At 40.6% G+C, this 22,847-nt stretch overlaps 1 protein-coding gene across 23 annotated transcripts in view; it reads right to left on the reverse strand.

Moving 5' to 3' along the window:
• Positions 1 to 22,847, reverse strand: part of BNC2 (basonuclin zinc finger protein 2) — a 455,230-nt gene that overhangs the window by 105,666 nt on the left and 326,717 nt on the right. For all 23 annotated transcript variants that reach the window (XM_070052561.2, XM_070052555.2, XM_089317450.1 and 20 more), the window contains one exon: positions 22,247 to 22,482. In XM_070052561.2, coding sequence (XP_069908662.1) covers positions 22,247 to 22,482 — 236 coding nt within the window. The remainder of the gene's footprint in view (positions 1 to 22,246; positions 22,483 to 22,847) is intronic.

Below are 22,847 nucleotides of genomic sequence, written 5' to 3' on the forward strand. Positions count from 1 at the left end.
GCCCAGGTGCTTGGGCCCTGCACCCCATGGGAGACCAGGAAAAGCACCTGGCTCCTGGCTCCTGCCATCGGATCAGCGCGGTGCGCCGGCCGCAGCGCGCCGGCCGCGGCGGCCATTGGAGGGTGAACCAACGGCAAAGGAAGACATTTCTCTCTGTCTCTCTCTCTCACTGTCCACTCTGCCTGCCAAAAAAAAAAAAAAAAAAAAAAAAAAAATTAAGGAACCTTCTTTTAAGTCTAAAAGGGAAGGCAATCAAGAGGAGTTTTTATGGAAAAGACGATATTGTGCAATATAAATCTTGTCAAGAGCAAAAATAAGCCCTTTCTGCAGGCGGAATGGAAACCACAATGCCAAGGGTAATGCTTACAGCAACTTTTCTTCTTTGTTCACAAGACTTCTTGAAACCCCTACTGCGTGAAGGGTTGTACCACACACCATGGTGCACACTGTAAGCTGTGTGGGCGGGACTTGGTGTGTGAGCGTCCGACACGAAGAGGAATGAGTTCACTAATGACAGACTGTTGCTCTGACGTGTGGCGAGCCAGCAAGCTGAGGCACGAGAGGGGGCCGGCGAAGAGCAAGAGTTGGACAGGTGTCATGCCAAGGTGCTCTGCAGTCCCGGCTCATGGGGCCTGATAATTATGGGTATTGCCAGGCCTGCCCAGAGACACACTGAGCAGGGTGCAGGGAGCAGGGAGCGGGCAAGGGGAGGCAGGCAGCTTACGAAATTTGCCACCTACCTCCCAGTGGCACTAGCACGCTCATGTGCCCTATTAAAGATAATCAAGGGTGCCTAGCCTCCCCTGAGATCAAGAAGAGATGGTGATTATGAAAATAATCACAGTTTTAAAAATTAACTAAATTTTCTAAGGGAGGCTTCATTTCTGACAGTGCTAAACACAGGCAGACAGACAGGCAGGCAGGCAGGTAAAAAACAAAAACAAACTACGAGACCACAGTAGCCTCAGTCTGAAAGGCCACTCTAGGGATACTTAAGCCAAACACGGTCTGCGAGGTCAGTGGTTAGGCGATTCCCTCCTCTGCTGGCACTCCAAAGGCATCTCTGCCACATGTGCAGAACCGAGGAGCCGGCACCAAGACGGGACAGCATACCTCTGTCTGGGACTGCATTTGCAGAGGGAATGGCAACGAAAAAGGAAAGAGAGAGAGCAGCTTTTCTTTTGCTTAATTTTTTTTTTTAAACAAAAACCGCCTAGAGACACTGGTTTGTGAAGCCAAGTTTGCTAAAGTACAAGTGTAATTTACTTTTATGTAAACATAACTTCACAGAGCTATCAGTAGGTTCCATTTCAGTAAAAACAAACAAAAAAAAGAAGCTGCAAAATAATTATAAAACATATGGTGCAAACCCCGGCTGTGTTTATTTTATGACAGTTAACGTTATTTACAGTTTGATCTGGTCAGAATTAATACTCAAAGCATTATGCGCAAAATACAGCCAATTTTTCTTCTGAACCATGCACAACAGGAGTTTCGTCGACCCACTGGAATGAATTTGTCTGGAGATCTCTTGTACTGCCCCCAAAAATTTAATTTTATTTTTTAACATAAAATTTTATTCAAAATGTTTGAGTAACACCACCAAGCTGCCAAAAGCCACAAGAGGAAGCCCATCCTCATTTCCTCTTCTTAAATAACAGGAAAATTTTACAAATATGGATTTAAAATCCTGCCATTAGTTATGTGAGACTGTTTAATTGGCTACCACTCATTTTATTATCTCAATTGCTAATGGATGTGGACAATTTTTTTTATTATTTTGTAACAACACAGCCCCTACTTCATGTTATCCATATCATCTGTCTGTCCTGTTGAGAAAACAATCTAAGCAGCTCACCCTTGCTATTGCAGAGGCTTTTGTAGGTACCGCATACAGAATGTTCAAAATGGGAAGTCAAGACAGAAATTTCTCATTCAATGTTCAACTGAGAGGTATACAACAGACAAGAGACACAAAAACATAAAATACAATCACAAATGATTCTTGTAATGCCTGTGCATAACAGTATTGCTGCAAGTAGTTTTGTTAAGCTTTGTTTTATATCTTTGCAAAACAAATTAAGAATGATATACTACTATTGTTTCAATGATCTGTGATTGTTTTTAAAATTTACTGCATGTGAGTGAAATCCGCATCTTTGCATTTGATTGCTGTTTATGGCCCTTGCTTCTATTCCTGCTGACCCATGGTCTTTTTACTTTTTACTTGTTGAACTCGTTATTTAGTGGAGCATTAAGCCTTTGACTACAATGTAAATTAAAAATGTATTATCTCAAAAAATAATCAGTAACCAAAATTTTAAAAAAATTAAAAAAGACTAATTTCTTGTAATGAAAAGTCTTAAATATTTCCCTGTACTTTTATTAAAGATTCTAGTATTTGGTTTCTATCCAGTGCCTTCTATTAATATAAATACCAAACTTTACAGGACCAGGTGGTGGCTGGTAATTCGAGCTACAAGAGAAAATGGCTGTCTTTCCTCCAGGGCACACACACATTCTGCCCTCCTCTCCATGGACCCTCCCAGCCCTAGCTATCACAAGAAATGGCTTCCTGCAGTGGTGTGTTTGGCCTGACTCATACCAGACCAGGAGAGCTGATTGGTCAATGTTCAGAAGTGTGTAAGTTGGCTGTTCAAACACAGAATTATGCAAACTTAATGAAGTTGCATAAACACAGTTAAAGAGATATTAGAAATAACAGTAACAGATACTCAAAGCTCATCATCCTATTTAACTGTATCTTATGTTAGCCATGTTCACCAAGTTACTGACTTATATTTACATCTACCAAGGTGGCCAAGCTATTTAATAATGTGCTATTTGAGCATCTCTTCCCATCTCTAGGTTGATCAACTCCTGTTTCAGGGTGAAATCAGCCACGGTGGGATATTTCCACCATAGAAATCGGCAAACACTGCAAATCAGTTTTTCAATGACAGAGCTGCTGTAACACATTTACCAGTACAACACTAGCTGCTTCTGAATCATGGATGGCTGTCTAGTTTCAAAACTTCAACTTCATTTGAAACTGCACACTCATTTAAGCTTTATAATCCCATCTGTACCCGTTTGGGAAGTAGAAAAAGAAGTGCAAGAGATAATTTTGCTATGACAGATTTTTAAAAATAACTATAAATTTTATTTGGATCACTTATTTTTATGAAGTCTTGTAAAACATAACATGCAGCATGATTTCCGGAAATGAAAAACATTAGATATGACAAATGAAATATATGGTTTGTGTCTTGGACAGGAAACACCCTGCATAGCCTCTAGAAACAAACACAAAGATTAAGTCACAGGCACACAGGTTTTCTGTTTTCTATTTTTTTTAAATGCCTGGATTATTCTGTTTTATAATAAACTAGTGAATGAAGTTCTAGCCATTACAACCCTTTGTTTTTAAAAACTATAAACTGATTTATGATGAAAAAATAGACCTAAGGAGTAAAGCATAAAAGAGTGAAATAATTCTGAATAAAAGCCAATGGGAAAAAAGAGGGCTTACAGGCATTAAAATGTAAGAAAAATTTAGAGATAAATAACTTTTGGTTAAACATGCAGCAGTATCTGTTTAAGATGGAAATCAGGACGAATCAAATACTCATATTCTGAAAACTAAATCTGGGTAAGAAGAAAAATCTGCCCATGTGTATCACATGGTACATTCATAATCTCATTCTTTCAATTTCTGGTTTATAAACCTAAAACGAACTCTACATTTTTCAACATCATGGCTATTTATAAATCATATATTTAAAGGAAATACCTTGAAACTAAACAGCTTGCCATCCAGAAATATTCCAAATGCCAACAACATTTGGGGTTAAGAGGAGGAATAAATATTACTAAAGTTGGTGCTGGCACTGTGGTGTAGCAGGTTAAGCCCCAACTGCAGTGCCCGCATCCCTTAGGGGTGCCGGGTTGTGTCTTGGCTGGTCCTCTTCTGACCCGGCTCTCTGCTTATGGTTTGGTAAAGCAGTGTAAGATGGCCTAAAACCTTGGGCCCCTGCACCCATGTTGGAGACCTGGAAGAAGCTCCTGGCTCCTGATCGGCCCCTCTCTGGTCCGTTGTGGCCATTCGGGGAGAGAACCAGAGGATGGAAGACCTTTCTCTCTGTGTTTCCCTCTACTTCTAATTCTACCTCTCAAATAAATAAATAAAATCTTTAAAATATATATTACTGAAGTTCAAATGTATGCTTTGGGGCCAGTGTTATGGTATAGTGGGTAACACCACCACCTGCAACACTGGCATCCCATATGGGCACCACCAGTATGTGTCTCAGCTGTTCCATTTCTGATTCAGCTCTAAGCCAATGGCCTGAGAAAAAGCAGCAGAAGATGGCCTAAGTACTTGGGCCTCTACACCCATGTGGGAGACCCAGAAGAAGGTCTTGGTTCCTGGCTTTGGCTTGGCCCAGATCTCATCGTTGTGCCCAGCTGGGGAGAGGAGTGTACCAGTGGATGGAAGATTTCTCTCTCTCTTAACCCTTTCAAATAAATAAATAAACATTTAAAAATATGTTTTTATAGGTCTTCTCATAGTAGCTGACAACATTTTACAGAGGTGAATTTTATTACAGAGAGTCTAAAAAATCAACTTTCATGACAACCATTATTAGTACTGTAAGATTTTAATGCAGAAAATTTGTTGTTAAAACATAACTCACATAGACTCTGCGAGCCCAAGATAAATCAGAAATTGTGTCAAGTGCTTTTTAAAACCATCTTTTGTGGAATTATTATTATTTAAGGAGAAACACTGTTCACTGCTTAGAACGCTAGAAGTGATATCAAATGATCCATATGTGGCTATTAAAACAACTTACTTGAGTGGCAGAGAGAGAGAGAGAACGCATGAGAGCAAGAGTAAGAGCGAGACAAAGCTGGCGCCGCGGCTCAATAGGCTAATCTGGCGCCGGCACACCGGGTTCTAGTCCCGGTCGGGGTGCCGGATTCTGTCCTGGTTGCCCCTCTTCCAGGCCAGCTCTCTGCTGTGGCCAGGGAGTGCAGTGGAGGATGGCCCAAGTGATTGGGCCCTGCATCCCATGGGAGACCAGAAGCACCTGGCTCCTGCCATCGGATCAGCATGGTGCATCGGCCGCAGTGCGCCAGCCGCAGCGGCCACTGGAGGGTGAACCAACGGCAAAAGGGAAGACCTTTCTCTCTGTCTCTCTCTCTCATTGTCCACTCTGCCTGTCAAAAAAAAAAAAAAAAAAAAAAAAAAAAAAAAAAAAAAAAAACAAACCTGGAGCAGCTCATGGATTTTAAGTAATAGATTAAAAAAAGGAATGTCCAATGTCCACTCAGTGTCACTTCATATGTGCAAATATCATCTGTATGCTTATCAGTTTTCTAGATTCCCTGACACCCAACCTTGAAATCTAGAATCAATCTGTAAGCACCTTAATTCTTCCTCATCTTCTGCATCCAGTCAGTAAACAATTTTATCTGATTCTGCTGTTTATTCTCCCTGCTACTACCTTTAATGCCAGCCTAATTTCTACTTGAATGATAGCTTCCAAATCAGATAGTGTGGCTCTGGATTCCTTAGTTCCACCCAGATGCCACTACCAAAGGAAGCTTCCTCAGGCACTAATGAGTGGGCAATTATGGCAAGACTAGCTTCCAAATTGCCCATGTTTCTTTGTATCCGTGTCCTGGAGTAATCATCTCTGGCTCTGAGTCTAGCCTTTGCCGAGTTGCTTTGCCCAGTGAGATGCTAGCAAACACCAAGCAAGGAGACTCTTTAACAGTACTTGCATTTTTGGACCTTGTGTTCTCTTGCTGCTCTTCAGAACCCTGCAACTATCTACATGTGAACAAGTCCAGGTTAATCCTTTGAATGAAGAAGCATCAGTTAACTGGCTCCATTGCCCTAACTGATAGTGCCCAAATAGCCAGATATGTAAGTAAAGGCCATGGCAGACCAGTCAACCCTTGGTTAACCCTTGGTCAATGTGCCAACTCACTGCAGATCTGCTCAGCTGACTCACAGACTTGTGAACAATGATAAAGTCATGTTTTAAGTCACGAAGTTTTGGGTGGTTTGTCTGGTAGCTGTGTCTGATGAACGAACACATTCCTTATTTAAAAGGTGTAACTTTCTATGGAACGCAACTCTTTAACGCAGCAACCACAGCCTATGGTGCTCTGGTTCCAGTCCAGTTTTCTGAAACCCTCTCATTGCTTCCCGAGAATACTCTGAGAACTGTCCGCAGGACATGTAACAACAAGGGTGAAATTCAACAAGGACTACCTGAAACACCCTACATGCAGTTCAGCAACATTCTTTTCTGAAAGTCTTAAAAGGAAATCAGTAATAAGCTTCACATATGAACTTTTATTAGATTCAAATATGCGTTTCTGGTCTCACAATTTACAGCTATGAGAAAGAGAGCCTTTTCACTTTTGTTGCGCACTGTTGTCCTTCTCTTTCATAAACATGAACTCAGACCCTATTTGATGTGGAAAAAGAAATATTCCCCTCCCCCCTCAGAAGCTTGTATTTAAGCCCTGTCCACAGTAACCATAACATCAAACAAAGCTCTGTTTACATCCTATGAATACTTAATTGAATTCAAAGTCAGCCTAATACTCTTAGTTCAAATGAAAAGAAAAAATGTAATCATCTTTCAGAGGAATCCTCATAATTTTATTCTTTCCTCCAAAGATATACTTGAGAAAAAAGAAAAAAGGAATTGGGAACATTTTCTAAGCCAAATTTTAGTTTCTGTTATAAATGACATTAACAAAAGCAATATTTATTATCTGTTATTTTTATTCACTGAGTTGTACACTCTTCATGTGTTAGCTTACTCCTCAAGGTTAGTTAAGCTATAGGGGAGAAATTCTATTTAGTGTACCATTTTTCATCAAAACTAAGTATGTAAAAATGTTATTTATCATCAAGCTAACTTCTATGATGCTCACACCTCTACAAAGAGAAAATTATATGACAACTATAGAGCTCATTCTAAGTAGAAAAATATTTCTGAAACAAGGGTAAGTTTCTTGAATTACTCTACATAGGAGAAGACATCTATAAATTCATGTATTTATTCTGCAAGAAAAAAATACTTTAACTTAGTGAATGTCATTTCAAAACAATTATATATGTACCAACTACAAGGACCATCTTTTAAATGTATACCTTGTTATTCAATAGATAAGTTCATTTGACCTCCTTGTATTTCACACAGAACACTATAGTACCATATGAAAAAACTTTTTAATAGGTGGTCTTCTATTTAATATTGGGTAAGAGTAGTCTTATACCAGCATCACTGCTATAAATAAATGGATAACAATAATGTTATGAACCAAGATCTCCCCAAGTCCTGCTATTTACAGATGCACTGAGTAAAACTGAACATGTTATTAATATAAACATACATATAGGTCATGAAAGAAAGAACAGTGTAGAAAAATAACATCTTTGTTATAAATAACACTGCTATTTAAATTCTATCATCTTGACCTTCTATTAATATAAAATATAATATGTAGAAAAAGGTATACGTATCTTTTGTAGAGAAATCCAATCCAACAATTTTAACAAAAACCAAAGCGTGAGTAAAATAAATGGCAATCAGGCTCATAGCAAGACATATCTAACCTGTGGCACAAGCAAATCTAAAAAGTTTATGAAATTTAAACTATCAGCTACTCCTTTGGCCTGGGAAACCGCAACTTTTACCGGGATGCAGTTTGGGCCTTCAAAGCAATACGCTGGAGTGAGTAAATCACACATGAAAACTTCTGCGAAGTTCCTTTCTAAGGAGTAGTCTCCTCCTAGGGGTGTGCCCCTGTTAGGTCCCAGATACTTTCCCATATGGCAAATATAATGCAGCAAAGCTTCCTTCCATCTGGACCTTGGAGAACATTTATGAAGTTTTACTACACATCTTTGATAATTTTGCTATTCCAGACGTCTCTCTGTCAAAGTTCTCCTAGAATGTGAACCTGAGAAATGATAATTTATATTAACAGCCTGGATCCAGGTGTTAGGGAGAACAGAGAGAAGAGAGGGAACAAAGCAGATGGTGCTGTGTGAAGTTCCTCTGCCTGTGCCACAAATGTGAAGGCACTTTTCCAGAAGAAGAACCTGCTGGTGTTAGATTATCATCTTCTTAATCATATACATATACTACTTACCCCTCAAGCAAGCTACCCGATAAACTAAAATTCTATGTGCTGAGTGAAAGAAACTAGCAAAGGGAATATAGACTAATTCCGAGTCTGATGATCTTTAATGGACATCACAATTCAATGTGAAACATTTTAATTGACTCAAGTGGCACTGGCAACCCCAAATCCAAAGGGATCATCTTGTTCTAAATGAGTGACTTCACAGGCAGCTTTTGTGAAATGATTCTGACGGGGCTAAAATTTTTTAGTACTAAAAGGGAATTTTAAAAATAATTAATTTCATTTACTTGTCAAAACATCTGTGAGTTAAGAAGAGGAAGAAAACACATATTTTCTGCTTAACTTCCATAATAAATTAGTGGGTTTTCCATAATACACACACACACACAAAAAAAAAACCTCCTTAACTCAACCAAAATAAATGTTTTAAACTCAAAAAGTAGGGGCTACTTTAGTAATTTTAGTTTAGTCAGTTACTTAATTGCAGAGTTTGAATTAACAGTACAATCAAGAAAAGCTAGGGAAAGTTTAAAATTCTTTAAAGCATTAACTTTTCAAGAAGGTCGAAATATGGGGTCCAAAGAGTCTACTCACAGGTAACTCATCATTGCACTAATTATCGGTTATATATTCATTAGAAAATGAACCCAGAGATTTCTGCTTTCTTTTGGATTAGCTTGAGCCACCAAACTCAACTAAATTTAAAGTTATAAAAAGTCTTATAAAAAGTATGCTGTTGGGGCCGGCGCCATGGCGCAGGTTAATCCTCTGCCAGCGGCGCCGGCATACGATATGAGCACCAGTTCTAGTCCCAGCTGCTCCTCTTCCAATCCAGCTCTCTGCTATGGTCTAGGAAAGCAGTCGAAGATGGCCCAAGTGCTGGGGCCCCTGCACCCACATGGGAGACCAGGAAGAAGCTCCTTGCTCCTGGCTTTGGATTGGTGCAGCTCTGGCCGTTGTGGCAATTTGGGCAGTGTACCAATGGAAGGAAGACCTTTCTCTCTGTCTCTTCCTCTCACTGTCTGTAACTCTACCTCTCAAATAAATAAATAAATAAATCTTTTTTTTTTTTTTAAAAAGTATGCTGTTTACTGCTTGTATGCCACTCAAATATCTGTTGAATGGATATATTTTCTAAAATCCTCAATTTCGGGGGAAAGAATCGGAAATCTGTGGAAAAAAAATAAGAAACCTGTATCCCAACGGGATGGAGGATCAAATCTAAAACAAAGATGTGGAGCAGCAGTTGTGCACAGCGAGTTAAGCGGCCACTTGGGGTGCCTGCCAGCTTCCTGACAACGCTCGTGGCAGACAGCAGATGAGGTGCCAGAGTCCCTGCCATCCACGTGGGAGTCCCAGGTTGAGGTCTGAACTCCTGGCCTGTCTGCCATAGCCATTGCTATTAAGGACATTTAGGGAGTGAATCACTGGATGGAAGATCTCGGTCTCTGTCTTTCAAACAAATAAATCTTAAAAGGTGAGTATATAGTAAATAACCAGAACATTCTGAAAAACACATCTTCAATTAGTAATAATGGTTACCATATACTTACTTTCCATTCACCACCTCTAACTTGCCTACAACTTGTCTGCATTTACCTCCCAAAGTTTAATCATTTTTCTTTTCTTAAAATTACTATGCACAATAAAAGAGAAAATTTCTAACTGCTGCTCCATGTAACTATTTACTGTGCTTTGTTAACTCAAAGACACAACCCATTGTAATTAGGAATGACGCTGAAATTCTCAAAGTCAGAGAAGGGCTTTACAAAGCCAAGTATTTGCATATAAAATTTTTGCTTGAAGAAAATGTTAGAATTTCATATAAAAGGAACTCACGACTGGAGAAATATTTCTATTTATGTATTTGAAAATATTAAAACCACTATTTAAATATTCACTGCTTCAAGTATCACCTTAATCCAGACTGACCTACTCATATACGTGAAATGCTCGTGTTATATCATACCTAAAAATATGCAGGGTAACAGCATTCAGGTTCTGAGAATATGAGTCTCTGCATTTAGAAAATTAAAACGGACAGAAGTACGAGTATCTGCTCCCGGTTACCACCAAAAATGATCTAAACTTGGATTTAGAGTAACAAAAGTGCTTCTCAAACCCTTAAAATAATTTTTGTGAACAGGTTTCTTTTTCAATAGCCTTATTTTAGAGGATTGTCCTCAAAAGCCATACAAGCCTCACTGGTTGCAAAAATGTGTACATCAAAGGAGCCAGTGGCCTTGCTTAATTAACATGTAAAACTTCAGCATCTTCAACTCCATTTCTGTGATTTTAAAAGAGGCTTCAGCAAGTCAGTCTCTTGACAAGAGCATTCAGATTGCAGAGAAGCCTACAGAGGCGTTAATGACATTTACCCCCTAATAAGAGCTGTTCACACTTCATGGCTTTTCCTTGTTACCGCTCAGGACAGACACTAGCACCTCATTGAAAGATCAGTGCTGCAAGGGAAAAAGGCCCCCTGAGACATCTCCGACTGGAGGAAAAGCACTAAATCAGGTGATGCTGCAAAGATGACATGTTGGATTCTCAGGGGTTCTTACTCACCCTATGGCCATGGATTTGAGGCAGTTAACACACAGCCAATCAAAACCCTCCCCCACTCCCAGAAGGCAGGGCAGTCCTCTTCTTCAGCAGGCATCTGAAGGCTAGGGAGAAAAGAAATAAACTTCCTTCAGGTGCCCCAGGTCTGGCAGGATCCAAATGCCTCGTACTGTTCTCTGTTAATCTCCATCAATGTGTGGCTGGATGAATAACACACTGACCTTTTCACCTAAGAGACCACAATTTGAATCCAACAGAAAGTCACCAGAGGATCAATGGACACAGGCACTCATATTTTAAAGCAATAAAGCACTGAGAGAAGGGAAAAGGGGGGAAAGTTTTCTGCCGTGGTTTTGGCCACAGATTCCACCCAGCTTCCCTGGCTCAGCGCTTATGAATTGGAACCCTGATTCGGAATTGAAAAGCTCCCAGCACTGCCCCTATGGATCTCAAAATCTGGCACCAGCCCATGGCTACTGCAAGACAGACATTCCCTCACATGTCAATACGTGGAAAAGCAATCCCTGCTGGTGATTGAATGATGGCTGACTCAATGGAATATACTCAGCATGAACGCCACTTCTGGCAGGGGTGACAGCAGAGAGACAAGTAGCTCTTAATTACTCTTTCGAGGGGAATTTAAGTGTGTTTTGTTATTGTTCATGTAAGAATTTCTAAACATGCGGGCATACTTTAAGAGCAACAAATGAATGAAGCATCTAAGGTGCTTCTCTGGCTACCTAATTATGTGTTTTATCGACATACCATAAAACAGACTTACTATTAACAAGTACTCTAGAGACAAAACCTACAGGACAGTACATTGTTCAAAGGCTAATTCTTCTGAAGTTGGGACTGACATGACCACAAGCCAACCATGCCAGCGGTCTGTGTTCTAAACATATTCCTATTTTCCCTACTAAGGAACCTGAGGGAAATGCCTGTTGTACACCAAGGCTGCCTTCAGAACTGCATTCAAGAGTACGCACCACTCTTCAAATTACCACATTTACTCAACACTATTTTTAAAACCGAAAAAAAAAAAAAAGAGAAAAATCCACAGCAGGAAATACATATTAAAATAAAAATAGAAAATACAGTAACCACATTACTCATACTAACTAGAAAGCTGCTGTGGACACTATTATTATGGCTTTGTTACAGAGAGAAATTACATGAGAACAAGGAAACCAGGGCAAAGCATCGCCTTACACAAAGAACCTCCAGTTCGCCAAGCTTCTGAAAAATGCTTTTCTTGGGAGCTATAAGGTAAGATGAAAACTAAAACTCTAAAACTAAAGATGCATTCTGGACATAAAATGCATCCCAACTGATATCTATTTGCCTCATTTGGGGGTGTAATGTCTGAGTATTATGATCTACAATAGCCATGCGAGATATTCCACCATTGAAATGAAAACTTAGCAAACTTAACATCTCAAGCCTACTTTGATTGCCAGAAAAAAGAAAAGTGGAAAGGGAGAGAGGAGGAAGAAGGGAGAGGAGAAGGTGGGAAGAGAGAACAACTGATTATTAAGTTGCCACCAACAAATGAGAACACTCTCAATGGTGGGCTTCTTGAATGTGCATAAAGTCGCTAGCTGGTTACCTACCTTTTTAAGTCTGAGGGTTACTGGCAACAAATGCCAGGTCTGTGAAACACCAGTCACATCCCTTAGAAAGGAGCAGTAATGCACAAGCATCCAATGAATCAGGAGAAGCTTCGAATTAACAGTCTCACTTCTGCCTTAAGCACACTCACCAACGTTATAGCCCAAAGCTGCTCACTTAACTGACACTCAACTCAACTCCTGCCCCCAATCCTGATAAACTTGGTCATACCTCTACAGATTAACATTCTTCCTGTATGGGAAAAATGCATGTTGCACCCTCTCTAACTAACAACGTCGTTCTTTTTCCTTAGGAATCTTTTTTTTTTTTTTTTTTTTTTTTGACAGGCAGAGTGGACAGTGAGAGAGAGAGAGACAGAAAGGTCTTCCTTTTGCTGTTGGTTCACCCTCCAACGGCCACCGCAGCCGGTGCATCACGCTGATCCGAAGCCAGGAGCCAGGTGCTTCTCCTGGTCTCCCACGCGGTGTGCAGGGCCCAAGGACCTGGGCCATCCTCCACTGTACTCCCTGGCCACAGCAGAGAGCTGGCCTGGAAGAGGGGCAACCGGGACAGAATCCGGCGCCCCAACTGGGACTAGAACCCGCTGTGCCGGTGCTGCAAGGCGGAGGATTAACCTATTGAGCCATGGCTCCGGCCAGGAATCTCCTCTTTCAGCAGGTCTTCCCAGAGTAATTCAGTTTGGCAGTGGTCACTTTGATTCGACTAGAAAATGTACTAGCCCACATTCTATTTTCCAATTGCCATCGGCATTACATATATGGCTATGGTACCTGGCTATTTATGTTGGTTCCATCTGTATGGACTTAGCAGATGCTTCCAGAAACCCACCCAGATCCTTATCTCAATTTCTTGTTTTCACAGCCCTACATAATTTCATGTATCAGTACTTGAACTGTGGGTCACTCAAAAGAAATGTATGGTGGGCTAGGACCAGGCCTTGAGATGCTCCCAGTGATTACTGGCTACAGTCACAACACATATTTCAGTCCTGTGCAAGCCCCACTCAACTTTTCTCCTGGTCTCCCATGGGGTGCAGGGCCCAAGCACTTGGGCCATCCTCCACTGCACTCCCTGGCCACAGCAGAGAGCTGGCCTGGAAGAGGGCAACCGGGACAGTGTCGCTCCCCCTCTTCGTGGAGGAGCAACACAGGACCCTGCGCTGTTCTTTCGTCTGCTCGGCCCTCCCCGGGTTTGCTGCTGGTTCTTCCCGGGTTGGCTACTATCCCTTCCACCTCCGTGGAAGGGCAGTTCCCCTGGCCACATTCCCCACTTCCGCAGGGGAGCGGCACACCGCCGGCCGGCTCTTCTCGGGGGCTGCACAGGTGTTCCCTCAGATGTTCCCCTTAGATGTTCCTGGTGCATGCCGTCTCTCTCCTCCTTTATAGTCCTCCTCCGCCAATCCCAACCCGGCTGCCCACACGCCGAGTACGCTGCTCTCCACCAATCAGTAGCAAGTCCTACAGTTTATTGGTTGAACTGGAGGCAGCTGTGCAGAAGCTGTTTACTTCTCTCCCAGCGCCATATTGTGGGAGAGCAGATGCATAGAATAAGTCTTAATTCCAGTAACTCAGTCTAGTCCGGTTTGCTCCCCACAGGACAGAATCCAAGTAGTCCTAATAAAATGCATGGGCAAGGAGAAGAGCTGTAATGCTTCTGCTGTTCTGTAAACTTCAGGGGTTGGGGGTGGGGATTGGGATTGGAAAATCACTCTACTTAAGGAATTAAATTTACCGAGTTCCTTCACCCTGAAAACTCCATTAAGAATGTATCACTAGGAAAATGAGGCTCCTAGAAATTTTGCATGGCTAAAGAATGAACTGGTGGTAGACTTCAGGTTTACATACATGGCCCAGGAGCTCTGTATGTAAAACTCAACAAGCAGCATGAAGTACTACCCTGGAGATTGTATGGTTTCATCAATGCCATCAGAGAGGGTATCTATCTCAGGTCAATCTTAACTGGTTCTTAGCAAATGGTGACTGGCCAAGGAGATACAGACTCATTTCTGCTTCTCTTGCACAATGCAAAATCCCCTTCTCCATGTCCCACCAGCACAAACTCTGCTCCAGCAGTCTCTACATTCCATCCCGGAATCTGGTGAGCTATCTGTTTCTGTTTCGCAAGGGTAAAGGGAGGAATATTTTTATTTGAACTCTGAGCATAAAACATCAAGCTACGTCCTTGGATCTGAGGTGTTTATTTTCATTGCTGTGCAAATAGCTAGAGCTTTGGCAAGGGATTCAGATTCCCTGTATTCCACTTCCAGCTCTGAGTCTGCCTGAGGCCTTCAGCCACGGTAACTTCAAAACCAGGGATAATAGTCTCTGAAACGATCTCTCTAATAGGGGGGTTAGGAGGATTGCCAGGATAATGTTTGTAGAGGGGTACCAACACTCTGGAGAACAGACACTCGAAATATAATACACTGCCCTGAACCATCTATCTTGTATATCTGCCAAACGCTGGCGATCTTGACAACTCACACATGTGCTCCTTCATGCCCAACAAAGATTTACAGGTGGGTGACATGAGGCAGGGACACCTTCCTTGTACATGGTGGTACAATCTAGACTTCACTTGAGGACAAGAATCCCACCTCCAGGTAAGTGCCCCGTGACATCAATACATCGGACCACACAACTTCCTCTGATTTGCTGCAGCTGTCTCGCCTGTTAGTGTAGGAATCCTGAGATCAGCTCTTGTGGACTCAGCATATAGTAGTTAATCAATAAAAGTTGCCATTTGACTCATCCCTAAATGAATTTATACCTAGGTCCATTATTCTTTATGCTCCAGAAATTTCAAAAAAATCTGTAACATCAGGTAATACCTGTAAAAAGGCTGCTTATTTGAACTAAGATTTACTTTATTCAGTGGAGTAAAAGCCTAGGTACTTTAATCATTTTAACAAACTCACTGAGTGTTCATTCATTCTGTGCCAGGGGCTTGGAAGAATTGATGGAATAGGGAAATGTAATGGTCATTTAAAAATAACAGTGTCATATATTGAATAAGTTATTAAAAATACACAGATGTAAATGCATACACTTACAATGCAGAAATAGTTAATATTAACAGGAGTGTTATGGGCTAGTTACTGCGCTGAACTCTTTATCATTTCATTTAACTTTTACATAGATGAAGAAACTGATGTTCAAATGTGTTATCTGTCTTAGGTAACAGAGCCATGAAAAGGTAAAGCCAGGATTCACAGCTAAGTTTGTGTAACCTAAAAGCCCCATGTCTGTCATGACATTCTCCTGCTCCTGTATTCTAGTATGTTCATAAGCAGACATACATTCATATAGATATGTCTGTATATATATATATATATACATGCATCATTTCTTTGTAATTGGATAGAAGCTACCCTTTTGCCTGACTGACTGCTCTATGAAGCATAGTAAAATATAGAAATTTAGTACTAAAGACTTCTCTAAAAACAAAGTACTAGAAAGACCAGGTTGGCAGTCATTTTCAATAGTCTACACCATCAGCTTTTCATCAGTATATTAACAGTTAACATTGCCAGAATACTTAGCAAATGGCACTGCAAAATGTTTTGCATGCATCACCTTATTTTATCTTCACAACACAACTATGAAGTACTGTTACTACCCTTGTTTTACAGGTGAGAGAATGGAGGTAAATAAAGACATAGGCCTTATTTCATACATCTGGTAAGGACTGAAGCCTTAAGATTCAAACCCAAGAAGCTGCTTTCCCACACGCCTCTGCTACATCAAATTTTCCTTGTTCAACTGTATGAAAATAAGGGGTAATTACAGCTACAGTACCACCCCTGGAGGGCCACAGACCTGTGCCCGTATTTATGATGCAGAGGTGCCACTGAAAGTGGCTGCTCAGCCTACGTGTCCTAGCTCCCCTCGATCTCATGGCCACGTTTACTTCATTATTTTTAAATGTTTCTCTATTTATTTGAAAGGAAGAGTGACAAAAAGGAAGAAGAAAGAAGGAGGATGAAGGAACAGAGAGACAGAGTGATCAATTGATCTGCTGGTTTAGTCCCCAAATGTCACAGCAGACAGGGATGAGCTGTGCCCAAGCCAGGAGTCAACCCACTAGTTTTCCAGGGTTTACTTACTAAGAGAATATACATTTGTTTTACTGATATTGACTAAAGCCTAAAAGGTATTTCCTATCTTTTCTAAACATTTGACATCTGCAGAGAAACATGCGTGGCTTCTGATATTTCCAAGTTATAACTGGTCAGGATTAATTTTATATATAGATATATGTGAAAATACTAATTTACAGAGTCAGAATTTACAACATATTTTCTATGTATATTATTTCATCTTTTAGTCACTCAGTGGCAAGAGAGGTAAAAGGGGTTATTTCATTATTAAAGATATGGAAAGTAAGGCTGAGCTGACAAAGTTGTCCATACTCAGAGACTCAGTGGAAGAACTGGTTCTTTCACCCAATCCTTTGATTCAATATCTGGTGCCCTTTTACCATGCAACTTGATAGGCTTTATAGCCTAAAAAGAGCACTTCGTCTCTCTCATCTACTCTCCACACATGATGCAAAGCTTATTAGTTACATACAAAACTTTCGTTTTTATACTCAACTACAAAAGACATGTGTTCCCAGAAAGGTAAGTCAAAGAGCAGGATTTATAAATGAAACGTTCATTATAAATATTTCAGTCATGGAAATGAGAGAGAACAAAGGCATAGACAACCTGAAACAAATGAAATATTAGAAAACAGCCAAGAAAGGAACACAATAATTTAATTTTTCCCAAAGTCAGACACAGATGATCTGACCTTTCTGTTCCCCAAACTATGCCATCTGAACATACAAGGCTCTCGCATAATACACTACATTCTAGAATGACAATTTGGTAGACTTTAAAAACAAAAACAAAAACATTAAAAAAAAATCTGCCCTTAAAGTCAGGGATCTGATTCAAGACAGATTTCAAAATTTCCTCCTTACAACATTTTCTATGCCTATTATCCCCAGGCTGGATGCTGGGAGTTGCCTACTGGGGTAAACTGTAGCCATGTGGTTCTTATCTTTGGGAAGCTTGCAGTGTATCAACTGTGCTATTAAACAGCTTCTTAAAGTCACTTAACCTCTCTGAGCCTCAAGATCAACAAGAGGGTGGGATAAGAGGATTCAAAGAACCAACACATGTGAACTTGCTCCACAAAGGGCTGTTTAAACAGTGTTCAATATTGATGTTTTCTACCACGTGGATACCACAAAACACTTATTCTATACAGAGCACTAGCTAGGAAGAATGACAGCCTTTACTTTTCCTCTTATCGCCCTCCATATCCACTTGCTGCTACAGCAACCCCTCAGCTTCCTGAAGACAGACTAAGGGCCCTTTGACCAACCGAACTACCAGATAGTCCAAGTTCTATGGTGAAACATCAGCTATACCAAGGTAAGCAGGTTTCTTTATCCATTCATTTTACCAACACTCATTGAGTGCCATGCACTTGTGGTGTATCCTAATGAGGAAACCAGGAAAAACATTGTAACAGTTGACTTAATTGCTTGATTTTAAATTACAAGTCCTAAGACACTAATGTATGAAAAGACTCACATTGGTTATGTTCCTCTTTAAGAAAACCAGAATTTCAGCTTATATGTAAAGATCCAAAAGAGTAGCATATTCCTGGCAGAAGGGTCCTTACACACAAATTCCCATGTTGAGGAAGAACTGTGTATATTCGGGAAACAAAACTTCTGATGAGCATCAGAGGGAAAAGTTATAAAGTGGCAAAGATTGGTTAAAGCTACTTACCTACCCTCACAAACTCCACATACTCCAAAATTTCTCAGTACCTCTACTATGATAATGTGCACCACAGAGGTTGTAAGGGAAGGGTTCCCATGGGTACTTTCTCCCAAATGTGAAGTCAGCCCCAAATACCAACGCCCACATTGGCACTTCAGAAATGCTGAGATACTCTCATCAGTGGTATTGACTGTCCATTAAGACAAAGGTGACTTGAGATGTGTGCATCACCAGTCCTCTTGTTGCAAGGCTGCTGACACCTGAGCTAATTATTCACAATGTCTGAGGTGGTTCTCTGAATTCTGGCAGGACCAATTTGCAGATGGAGATTTCCAGAGACGCAGGCTAGTGTTTGTGCCCTGGCAACTCAGTTATGTGTTCATACTGAAAAGAGACTAGTGAAAATTTGATTCTAAAATGACTAAGTTGGACAATGAAAATCAACTATGTTCTTATTTCCTAAGACAAAGACAGGGAAAAATGAGGGAAGCGCAACAGGTAGGGGCTGCTTTTATTGTCAGTAAATGTACAGTGAGGAAGAATTATTCTTTAGTAGTAGAAAAAAACTTTGCATGCTCCTTTTTAGATTTTAGCAACTAATTGCATATTCCCATTTTTGTTGTTTTGGGGAAAATGCTTAAAATTTACCATTTTCTGTATTTTCTGAATGAATAATAAGTATGTAGGGGCATACTATATTTTACCTTTATGATATTACCTGGGTTCTTAATAGTGGTATAATTTATGTTACACATTTTAGATCAAACTGGCTAATGAATGACGCAGATAATCACAAAAGTAAAAAGTAATTTTTGTCTAAAATGTACATGATCAGAATAGACTTTTAACAGTCTTTTCAATGAATTTTTGGCATTACTTCTATCTCCCCTTTCCTCTTAAGAACCTTCCCATTCACATTGTCAAGTACTAGCTTTGAATGGACTGCTCCCCTGCCCGGCCTCAAACCAAAAATTCAGAATCAGATAAAACACCTGATATTGTTCCACATTCAAAACTATTTCTAAAGGCAAGAGTCACTGTGTATACATAAGGGATGCAGTTTGAGGCCCACGGAGAGCTAAATTAATATCCTGGCTTGACCAGTTCAACTTACCGTACATCTTCATTTGCCCAGTAACACAATCTATAGCCAACTGCTAACCAAGTCAATATGTGGTAAGACTAACAGCCACCCTAACTTGCCTTGATAATTATTCTCCTTTAACTGACATAATATTCAATATACTGTTGTTGAGAGCAATAATGTTAAAATTGATGCCTTGAGGGCTACAAGACAATTGAGTTTTAGCCAGATAAAATGACTTGTACACTAACAGTGCATCAGAAAGTTCCACAGCCTTTGGATGGACATTTTATAGTCTGCCATTGCAAAAATGCTATATGCAATTATATTCAAAGTCATTTGTGTATACCTTATCATTACTACATATAATTTTAAATATTGGACAATAATAAAATAACATTGCTATAGAAGAAAAGGGTTTATTGTTAAGAGTCTAGCTCTAGCTCTTGTGTTCTTTTTTTAACAAAATGTGCATTTCGTCACTATATAAGTATTAACAGTTTTGCGTCCTGCAACCTTTTTTTTTTTTTAAACCAAGAGCTGTTTTCAAACAAGGAACAAGTGGGTTACAAATGCTAAATGACAAAAGCATCATTTAAATAAAATCTATATTACATCAATTCTATCAATAAACAAGACAGAAACTAAACCTGGAGTTCCTCTAATACAAACATCATCTACGATTTTGTGAAAATGTCATTTCTGGATTCTGAAAGGAGAAATACTACATTAAACTTGAGACTCTCAAAATATGTATCAAATGTATGAAATCAATCATAATTTAAGTATTATAACAAGTGACACTATCTTTTATATGTAATAGTTCACATCCAAATAAGAGACCTTACAAATTTTAGTTTACCATTTTTTTTTTCAGTTTTCCTCTTATACTTAATTTCTCTTAGAATTTTGTATCTTTAAATTTTGGGCCCTCATACAACAAAATAAATATGAAATACATTTTAAAGGAGCACATTTTCTAGTTTTGCCTTAGGTATGTTGAAATGCGAAGGGAAATTAACACTTCAATAATTATTTCAGTTAAAAAAAAAAACAGGTACTATTCAAGGCAGAACAGTGTCCACTGCCCAAAATAACCAGTAGATTCTATACTTACTACCAGGAAATGCCACACAGTGAACTTGGTTGTTAAGATGGCAAATAAGCTTAGCCATGCACTGGCTAAGCTGACCTATTTGTTCGGACACAATGCATATGCTCTAGGCCTGTTAGGCAAGAAATACACCTGGAACTGAAGTACCACATTGGTGACGGGAACAGGCAGCACAGTGGAGGCACCAGATAGGGGCATGACACCTGTAGAATTTGCATAAAGAAAAGACTATCTGCTAGGCATGATAACTTTCATTCAAACATCTGTACAAGGTTTGTTCCTTCACGTAGGGTAAAATTCATCCAGAACAGACAATATGGATCAAGTTGTAGAAATCACTGCAGAAGGTTGTGGCACTGTATGCATCTCCAGGCCTTGGCCTCTGCAGGGCTGTGAAACTGGCTCTGTGCTCTATTGTTTTGGGCCCCTTCCTCCTGCATCTTGTGGCCTCTCATTTCCCCTGATCACCCAGGACCTATCTTCCCACTTATCCTGAAATGTCCCCATCCTGAGGCAAATGAGATAATGCTTATGAGTGTGCTATATAAACTAAAAACGTAAGGTATAATAATTATTATCATTATCACCATCTTCATCTATTCTTCTGAGGGCCAAGTTTTCTGTGCCTTCCAAACTGAGACTCCCAGTAAACTAAGAAATAAATCTACCCTGGGAGCAGACAGATTATTCCATTCCCCTACCTTTTCTACTTCCACTTACCTTCCCTTCACTGCTCTCCCGTCCTGGACAGGATATCGACAGGAATTTGTGTTTGGAGGCCAGGTTAAAGCGCAGGGCAGACTTGAGGCTCTCTACTCTTCACATACCAAATTGGCAGCCAAGCCCTTGCATATAGCACAGTGTGGTGCAGAGAATAAACACAGGGAATCATCTCTAGCACTATCCAAGGCTGATGCAGCCTCAAACAATTTTTTGGTAGGACTAAATTCTCTCAGTATTATCCACATGGGAAATCTCAAAAATCACTGCAGAGGCTCCCTTTTCAAATTGAGATCTCCTGCAACAGGAGGTGGTTCTTCTTCATTATCCAGTATAGTCCTTTTGGGCTCTGGTATCTCCTAGTATGCTGTTCTCAATAATCACCCTCTTCAAGGATTGCAGGAAGACATATAGTCACAAGTATGAGGCAAAGTATACAATGCAAAGTGATGCATGACATACTACAGAAATAACAACAAATGAAGAAACGGACGTAAGGGGTGGGGTGGCTGAGGGTCTCCCAGAAAAATCTTCAGACCCTTTCCAGGTTGGAAGTGCTGTGGATATAAACAAGGGGCTCAATACTGGAAAGCTAGCTGCTGTGAAAACTAAACCAAATAAATCACCCTGTCTGTATCTTTCAGGAGGGAACTCTGAAAACTGTGCTGGGAGGGTTCACTGGTTATAAAAGCAGGGAGTGTACACAGGTTACAGTTCTTTCTTTGATTTGGATGAAGAAACCAAGTGAGGAGACACAGTCAACTGAGACAGACACCATGCCTACAAAATAAACGTGAGGAAAAACCCCAGTCAACCCAGGTGAAGTGTAATCTCAGATGTGCACATGCCCATCACCCACCTTGGAGCCCGCTGCCCCCTCTTCACTGGTCTACAATAAGACTTTCCCGAGAAGCAAGAAAGCCCATGCTGCAGAGAGAGTTGAATTAAAAAGGGAGCAAAGTGATGCTACCAGAAGCTGTTCTAACACACACCACGGCAACCCAATGGTGGCCTGCAGGGAGCTCTTGCCTTCTTTGTGATTCCCTGGCAAGCTGCTGAAATGATCACTGTAACCGGAGGAGCCTGAGCAGACTTAGGTCGAGGAGACGCAATCCAAGGACCCATCCCCTCCTGGAGCTGGCCCCAGACACCTGTATTCAAGTGCTCCCCCTACCTGAAGGATGTATCCCCTGACGTAGTCCCGCAGAGTCCAGCCCAGGCCGTGCAGAATGTGCAGCACCTCCTCTTGCTTCAGGACGCTAAAGAGCCGGTCCAGAAGGATCTTTAGCCGCACAGGCACTGCTTGCGTCCCATAGAGCATCAAGCTGCTGATGTCAAACACCACGTTGGACTGCACAATTTCCACTTGGGTAGGGTGGTACAGGTGCTGCGTGCTGAGCTTATCCAAGGCTGTAGTGGTCCCACCAAAAGTTCCAGGGTTGGGAGGTGGGGATAAAGAGGAGAAACAGAGACAGAGAAATTAGAAACACTACTGGAAGTTATTCAGCCCTGCATTTCTACAGATGGATGATAATAACCACAGATTTAGTTTAAGCCCCATCTTAGCAATGCAAATAGTTCTCTTCCACCACCCTCCCTGTTTCACCTACTTGTTTGCTTTCTTTCCATTTGGTGCTTATAAATTGCACCAGACAGCAAACACAAAACACACATTCAACCTTCAGAAAGAGAGACACTGAGGATGTTTCTAAATCGCTGTGGCTCTGAAAACCTGACGGCGTAATCTGCTAACTGGACTTTGACTCCAGTTGCCA

Source organism: Oryctolagus cuniculus, chromosome 1 (assembly GCF_051225735.1).
Source record: "Oryctolagus cuniculus isolate XC-2025 breed Fujian yellow rabbit chromosome 1, ASM5122573v1, whole genome shotgun sequence".
In the NCBI taxonomy this organism is placed as follows: Eukaryota; Metazoa; Chordata; class Mammalia; order Lagomorpha; family Leporidae; genus Oryctolagus; species Oryctolagus cuniculus.